Source organism: Cucurbita moschata, unplaced genomic scaffold, assembly GCF_002738365.1.
Source record: "Cucurbita moschata cultivar Rifu unplaced genomic scaffold, Cmos_1.0 Cmo_Scf00002, whole genome shotgun sequence".
NCBI classification, from domain to species: domain Eukaryota; kingdom Viridiplantae; phylum Streptophyta; class Magnoliopsida; order Cucurbitales; family Cucurbitaceae; genus Cucurbita; species Cucurbita moschata.
The window spans coordinates 384283-392946 of NW_019268518.1; the positions used below are offsets into that span (position 1 = coordinate 384283).

At 35.5% G+C, this 8664-nt stretch overlaps 1 protein-coding gene and 1 pseudogene across 1 annotated transcript; both read left to right on the top strand.

The window, feature by feature from the left end:
* The first annotated feature begins 916 nt into the window (after positions 1-916).
* On the top strand, positions 917-1420 carry LOC111460092 (annotated as a pseudogene).
* A 4528-nt stretch (positions 1421-5948) lies between these two features.
* LOC111460100 (basic form of pathogenesis-related protein 1-like) lies at positions 5949-6452 on the top strand. The gene has a single exon (XM_023103205.1). The coding sequence runs from the start codon at positions 5949-5951 to the stop codon at positions 6450-6452; it is 504 nt and encodes a 167-aa protein (XP_022958973.1).
* Positions 6453-8664: the final 2212 nt, after the last annotated feature.

Here is an 8664-nt window from a genome sequence, read left to right on the forward strand (position 1 = left end):
TTTTTTTTTTTTTTTTTTTTTTTTTTTTTTTTTTTTAGAATCCATGGAAGTCAAAGACATAAAATTAATCCTGATTAATTTTTTGAAATGAAAACTTTATTTTATTTGAGAAATTTTATTGGGTTGGAAATTACAATATAGGTTGGAATTCGATTAGCTAAAAAAGGTTTTTATAAATAATTTTTTTATTTTAAACTAATTGCTCTAAGGTTATTATTATTATTTTATAATAATAGTAAAGTGAATATAACTCAATAGTAATTAAAATGTTAAATTAGGTCGGAGGTTCTGTTTCATCCACTTATCTATGTTTTAATTTACGTTTATTTTTTAAAAAAGAAAAAAAATACAAAAATCCATAACTCAATTAGTCATAAATATTTCTAAGAAATTCTCCTTATATAAACCCAATCTAACTCGATCATAAAATTTTTGGATTAAATTAGTTCATTTATTTACTCACAATTTAAGTAGAATATTAACCTTATTTATTTATTTTCAAATATTTAATTAAGCCACTAAATTTTACAATATATTTAAAAAAAAGGGTGGAAGAATAAATTAAATTAAATTAAATAAAATAAAGCAATAAATATATACTGACATGGCAAGTAAAAAGGTATCTTTTAAAATTAACCATAATCTGGGTAGATTAAGTTCCATTAATCCTAAAAAAAATTCATAAACTAGCTAAATCTAGAAAATTTTCATTTATTTGAACCTAATCCAAACAAAAATCTCTTAATTACACGTGGACAGCCTGAACAAATTCATTCCGGTTGAACTTGCAAGCCTGATGCATGACAAAATTAGTTTATAATTCATCATTTTCCCCATCAAATTCCATTTTATGTTTTCCATCTCTATACAAATCCTTCCCTTATTTTCAATCTTCATCTCATCTCTCATCGGAATTATGTGGACTCAAACCCTTCCAATCATGGCCGCTTTCATGGCCACTTTCATGTTCCTCCTCGCCCTAACCAACGCTCAAAACGCCCCCGATGACTATCTCGCGCTTCAAAACCGCGCTCGAGCCCAGGTCGGCGTCGGCCCCATGCAATGGAGCAATACCGTGGCCACGTACGCTCAAGCCTATGCGGAAAAAAGAAAGGGTGACTGCGCCATGATTCACTCAACTGAGCCGTACGGGGAAAACATAGCCGTTGGGTACTACCCTAAGTTCACCGGGGCGGATGCGGTGAAGCTGTGGGCGAACGAGAAGCCGTTGTATGATCATGCGTCGAATAAATGTGTGGGTGGTGAATGTGGGCACTACACTCAGATGGTGTGGTGAAGCTCGGTCCGACTTGGATGTGCTAGAGTGCCCTGTAAGGCTAATTCTCAGTTTGTTGTTTGCAATTACGATCCTCCTGGCAACTATATTGGGGAAAAGCCTTATGATTCTTGGGTGGTTTGAAGAGATTTGGTTTTAAAAATTTTATGAATGGTAATAAAGTTTATGAGAGAATCATGAATTTATGAATTGAAATAAAGCTATGGTATTGTCTATAATAGTATTATATTGTCTTGTTTGAGTTAACTCCAGTGGCTTTGTTTTAACCTCCTTGAGTTAACTCTTGTGACTTTGTTTTGACCTCCTCACTTATAAACCCATGATCATAGAGTCTCCCCTCTAATTAAGTACATCATAGAGCCACCCCTGAAGCCTGTAGATTTCTAGAACAACCTTCCCTTAATCGAGGCTCAACTACTTTCTTTGGAGCCTTTGAATAAAATACACCCTTTGTTCGACACTTTTGACTACAATTTTGAGGCTAACAATTTCTTTGTTCGACATAGCTAAGTTAAGTTCATGGTCTGATAACCATGTTAAGAATCACGAATCTCTACAATGGTATATGATATTTGTCCACTTTGAACATGAGATTTTCTCATAGGTTTGCTTCGGGCTCCTAGAGATGTATTCTTTACTTATAGATCTACGATCATTTCCGAACAATCTTCAATACTGAGAACACCAGCCACCAGCCAATTCCTGTTCTAAGTCACTTGAAAGAAATGCCCTCAGCAGAGATGTGAAAAACTAGTCAACGGTGTTTTTGAACTCCAAATCGAGAGATGCACGGCGGCATTTAACTCCGCTGCACTATAAGACCCACACCGGAGACAAAGGCCCACTGTCGCAACCTAAACTTTTAAAAAAACATACATATTCATAAACTTTGAAAAGAGTAGGATAAGAAAATGTTTAACAATTTGTTATTTTAAGAGTGTCTAATAAGTCTCCAAATTTTAAAAAACTAACAATTTTTAATATAAAAATTTAATCTATTCAACTACTATTTTAAAAATGATGAATTTATGGGCTAGAATGGAAAGTTTAATGGATCACGGCAGACTAATCGTAGTGCAACCAAGTGAGTCAATTGGGTTAGCCACTAGCCGACTCTACCACACTCTACCACTAAACTTAGCCATGCCCTAAATTTAGCCATGTCAATAGAATACTCAAATGTCGAACAAAGAACTCCAAAAGAAAAAGGAAAAGAAAAGGAGTCGAGGGGAGGTGTTGGATGAAAGTCCCACTCGGCGAATTTAGGGAATGATCATGGGTCCATTGGGGTGAACTCAAAGTGGACTTGGATCAAAGTCCCACTCGGCGAATTTAGGGAACGATCATGGGTCCATTGAGGTGAACTCAAAGTGGACAATATCTTCGTAATGGTATGATATTATGTGCTTTCTTACCAATACTACAAAAATAAATGGAGAATTACCAAGTTTTAGGAACCATCCATCTCTACACTGATATGATACTGTCTACTTTGAGATTAAGTACTTTCTGCTTGTTGTCCCGTGAGATTATTCCTTACTTATAAATTCATGATCATTTCTTAAAGACTCTCTTAAAAATTTTACACACGGAGAATAGCTCCCAGAATAGCTGTCAAATATTGTTTGAAGTCAACGAGAATAAATGCCCACGGCTGAGATGCGAAAAACCAATCACGATGTTTTGGCCTCCAAATCGAGAGACCCACGACGGCGATTGGCTCTGCTGCACATAACTCAATAGTAATTAAGATATACTTGATGGTGTTAATATAACACATGCGGAAGCAATTTGGATCTTAGGCACTTTTAGAACATCAATTATAATAAATAACTAGCATGTTCATAAGTATTAAATCTTAATGAGTTTAAATACTAACCTTTTGTAGTTCAAACTCCTTTTTCCTCACGAACCGGTTTTGAACCACCACTAGTGTCTTCTCCACTATCCTGCGGCCTTAGAACGGGATTGTGGAATCCGGTGAGTGACTAAACTTGGGAGGGATTTTGTATATGTGAAGAGAGTGTTTGTGAGAGGTTTTTCTCAAGGTTTTTCACCAAGAAGAAGAAGACGTTCCATGTACCATGATCACTCTATTTAAAGAGTCATGTTTGCATGTTTATGCAAATTTGAGATCACCAAATTTTGACATTTAAAATTCCACTCAAATGTTTGGGATTATGCGGCAAGCAAGCATATTTGAGTTAACCAAATTTTGACACTCAAAATTCCACTCAAACTGGTAGGGTTTATTCGGCAAGCATGCAAGTTTGGTTAAACCAAATTTTGACACCTCAAAATTCCACTAGCATGGATTTTTTCATTAAATGAAGTCAACATTTTGACTTTCTTCATTATAATTTAACAATTAATTTGAATAATGAATTTCAAATTAAAGTAACATTAAATGATTAATTAAATTATTTAATTAATATTTAATATTAATTCATTTGCCAATCCCAATCTATCCTGACACATAATTGATTAAGATATTTAAATCTTATTTAAATATCTCAGATTCTCTCTTTTTGTTTAATTCGTAAATAAAACAAAAATGCGGTTAAATATATCGTATATATGTAACGCATATTCCCTAATTTAAATTCGAACACTTTGAACTCACTCGTCACACTGTTTTATGGTTTAGTCCGATATGAGCTAGCAGAGGGACCTAATAGACCTATAGATCATGGGCTCCAACGATCCAAGATTAACTGGCTAAACTCATTAACCTTGTTAACCAACATTCGTTAACTATAGGACATTCCACTATAGCCTAGTAGTTGCACTCCCCTCACTATAGATATATTTCTGTCCATTTGATATAACCATGATTAGTAAGTCGATCATTCACAGATTGTTCGTAACTAGAGCTTGGTCAATTTACCGTTTTACCCCTAAAGTTACTTCTTGTTCCTTATGTTTCACTGATCCTCTAATGAACAATTGGTTTGTGGTCCAACCAGTAAACCGAATCCCTCTCAGGCTAATGAGAGGGTGGGGCCCCTTGTTCAAGACCTAGAGTCAGTGCTTAAGGAAACTACCTCTCTTCTATTCCTAAAAGTGGGTAGGAGTGAATTCCATCTTGCACCGCACGTCCCCAGCCATTCACCCAGTCATACCCCTGAAATGGGAAGCCTATTGAATCGGCGAACTAAAGCCACTCTCACCCATGCAAATCTAAGGATAATTCCGAATAAACAGGAGTTCATGGTTAGCTCAAGATTAAAACCGAGTTACCTAGGTTATCGAATGAGAAGAAAATCAGTCTCAACAGTAAACGACATTATAAAGTGAGAGTGGTTTGCTTCATGGTCTGATCTTATGAAATACTCATTGCATAGGACGCCCCCACTCACATGTCTCCACATGTACAATTTAGTGATCACATTATTTATATCATATACAAAAGTGAGCCGCATCCATAGTGTCCTCAGAATAAGGTACTCAGCCTTATCCTTATACTATAGATCATTTTGATTATATACTTAAACTTGATCCACTCTTATGTCTCTACATATAGTTCAAGTAATCATACTATAGCCAGAGTGTTCTTAGTTTATTGGATTTAGATTAATGATCGTAAAGTTCACTTTATTCAATAACAATCTTTACTGAATAAACAACAATAATAACTTTATTGAAAATAGAATATGTTTTTGTTTACAAACTATGAGTTTTAGGACATAAAACCCAACAAACTCCCACTTGGACTAAAACTCTAGTGGGGTTTTATAACGTTGAGTAGAGAGAAATACAATAAACTAGGGCATCACATACTCATGCCTTTTCTCCCACTTGCCCTAGATTACATAACTCGTAGTCCTAGACTCACTAGGTGCCCTTCAAACACTTCAGCCGTAAGGGGCTTTGTAAATGGATCAGCAATGTTGTGCTCTGAAGCTATCTGTGTGACGATCACATCTCCTCGTTGCACAATCTCCCTTATGAGATGATATTTGCGCTCAATATGTTTTCCTCGCTTATGGCTTCTTGGTTCTTTTGAATTTGCAACTGCTCCACTGTTATCACAATAAAGAGTGACGGGAAGATGCATATTTGGAACGACTTCCAAATCAGTTAAGAACTTCCTAAGCCATACAGATTCTTTCGCTACTTCACAAGCAGCAACATACTCAGCCTCCATGGTGGAATCAACAATGCAACCTTGCTTTATGCTTCTCCATATTATTGCTCCTCCGTTCAGAATTTTAAGAAAATATTAACATTATTTACTTATTTTTGAACATGTAATTAACCAATTCAATTTTAATATATATTTTAAAAAATTGGAGAAGAATAAATAAATAAAATTATGAAACTAAATAAAACAATAAATATATACCTACAAGTAAAAATGTATCTTTTAAGATTAACCATAATCAGGTGGATTAAGTTTCATTAATCCTAAATAAAATTCATAAACTAGCTAAATCTAGAAAATTTTCACTTATTTGAACCTAATCAAAATAAAAATCTAGCCGGTAATTAAACATGGAAGCTAGAATGAATTTATTCTCTTTGAATTCCCAAGCATGGCATAATTAGTTCATAAATCATGGTTTTCCCCATCACATTCCATATTAAGTTTTCCATCTCTATATACATCATTCCCTCATTTTCAATCTTCATTTGATCTCTCATCGAAATTATGTGGACTCAAACCCTTCCGATCATGGTCGCTTTCATTGCCACTTTCATTTTCCTCCTTGCCCTAACCAACGCTCAAAATGCCCTCGGTGACTACCTCGCGCTTCACAATCGAGCTCGAGCTCAGGTCGGCGTCGGCCCCATGCAATGGAGCAACACCGTGGCCGCGTACGCTCAAGCCTATGCGGAAAAAAGAAAGGGTGACTGCGCCATGATTCACTCAACCGGGTCGTACGGGGAAAACATAGCCGCGGGCTACTACCCTGAGTTCACTGGGGCGGATGCGGTGAAGCTGTGGGTGAACGAGAAGCCGCTGTATGATCATGTGTCGAATAAATGCGTGGGTGGTGAATGTGGGCACTACACTCAGATGGTGTGGCGAAGCTCGGTGCGGCTTGGATGTGCTAGAGTACCCTGCAAGGCTAATTCTCAGTTTGTTGTTTGCAATTATGATCCTCCTGGCAACTATATTGGAGAAAAGCCTTATGATTCTTGGGTGGTATGAAGTTTATGAATTGGTTTTAAAAATTTTATGAATTGTAATAAAGTTTAAGAGAGAATCATGAATTTATTTATTGAAATAAAGCTACAATATTGTCTACAATAGTATTATATTGTCTAGAGCATAAACTCTTGTGACTTTGTTTTTACTTCCTTACTTATAAACTCATCATCATAGAGTCTCGCCTCTCATTAAGTACACCACATAGAGCCACCTTTGAAGCCTATAGATTACGTATGATCATAGAGCCTCCCCTCAAACAAAATACACCATAGAGCCTCCACTGAAGCCTATGGATTTCTAAAAGAAAATCATTTTAATTGAGACTCGACTTCTTTCTTCGGAGACCTTGAACAAAATACACAATTTGTTCGACACGTTTGACTACGATTTTTAGGCTTACAACTTTTTTGTTCGACATAGCTAAGTTAAGTTCATAGTTTGATACCATGTTACTAATCACGAATCTCTACAATGTTATATGATATTTGTCCACTTTGAACATAATATCATGGGTTTGCTTCAAGCGCCCACAAGAAGTCATGTTAATGAAAATGTATTCTTTAGTTATAAATCTATGATCATTTCCGAACCGTCTTCAACACTGAGAGCATCAGCCACCAGCCAATTGCTGTACCAAGTCACCCGGAAGAAATGCCCTCGGCGGAGATGCGGAAAACCAGTCACGTTGTTTTCAGCCTCCAAATCGAGAGACCCACGACGACGGCGATTAACTCCGCTGCAGTATGATACCCACACCGAAAACGAAGACCCACTACCGCAACCTACCGGCGTTTACCGACTCTGAATATGGAGACCAACGGGGCCGAAGTAGCTGCACCCTTGAATGATTTAGCGAAATAGAATGTTGTTTTTAAGTGGGGGATATGCAAGAGAATGCATTCAATGAGCTTAAGAAGAAATTAACTAGTGCACCATTACTTGTCTTGCAAAACTTTGATAAAACTTTTGAAATTGAGTGTGATGCAAGTGGTTTGGGCATAGATGCTATTTTGATGCAAGATGGAAAACCTTTAATATATTTAAGTAAAAAACTAAATGGGACAACATTGAACTATTCTACCTATGGTAAAAAATTGTTTGCTTTAGTCTGCACATTGCAAGTGTGACAATACTACTTATGGCTTAGAGAATTTATGATCCACTCTATTCATGAAAGTTTGAAGTATCTTAAATGTCATAGCAAACTAAATCATAGGCATGCAAAGTGGGTGAAGTTTATTGAAATATTGTCGTATGTTATCAAATATAAGCAAGGTAAAGATAATATGGTAGCTGATATATTATCTAGAAGGTATAATCTCTTTACTTCTCTTAGTCCAAAAATTCTTGTATTTGAGTATATTAAAGAATTATATAAAGATGATGCATCTTATCTTGTGAAAAGAGCTGGGGATGATTATTATATGTTTCATGAATTTTTATTTAAGAAAAGTAAGATTTGTGTTACTAAATGCTCTATAAGAAATTTGCAGGTAAAAAGAAGCACATGGTGACAGCTTACTGGGACATTTTGAGATTAATAAAACTTATAAGATGTTGCATGAACACTTCTCTTGGCCGAAGATGAAGCACAATGTTCATAAGTTTTGTAACCAATATTTTAAATGCAAAGAAGCTAAATCTAAATCACAACCAAATGGATTGTATACTCCTTTGAATGTATCTAATGAACTTTAGACTAATATATTTATAGATGTTTGGTGCACACTAACAATGGTAAAGATAGTATTTTTGTTGTGTCAGACACATTTAGTAAAATTGTTTATTTTATTGTATGCAACAAGACGGATGATGTAAAGCATGTTGCTGATTTATTCTTTAAGAAAGTAGTAAGATTACGTGGAATCTATAGAATAATTGTTAGTGACAAGGAGGTTACCTTTTTAAGTCACTTTTAGAAAGTATTGTGGGGTAAATTGGGTACCAAGTTGTTTTCAACTGCATATCATCATCAGACTGATGGGAAAACGTGGTTAATAGAATATTAGAAACATTGTTTAGGGCTATTATTTCTAAGAATATTAAGTCTTGTAATGAACGTTTGCCATTTGAAGAGTTTACATATAATAAACCATTCACAGTACCACTCATTGTTTTCCTTTTGAAGTTGTTTATGGATTTAATTCCCTTACGCCTCTTGATTTGCTTCTTATTCATTCTAATATTTTTGCGAGTGAAGCAGCCACAAGTA

Excerpts from the sequence above, each read along its gene's own strand:
- LOC111460100 (XM_023103205.1), top strand. The coding sequence starts at position 5,949 with ATGTGGACTCAAACCCTTCCGATCATGGTCGCTTTCATTGCCACTTTC.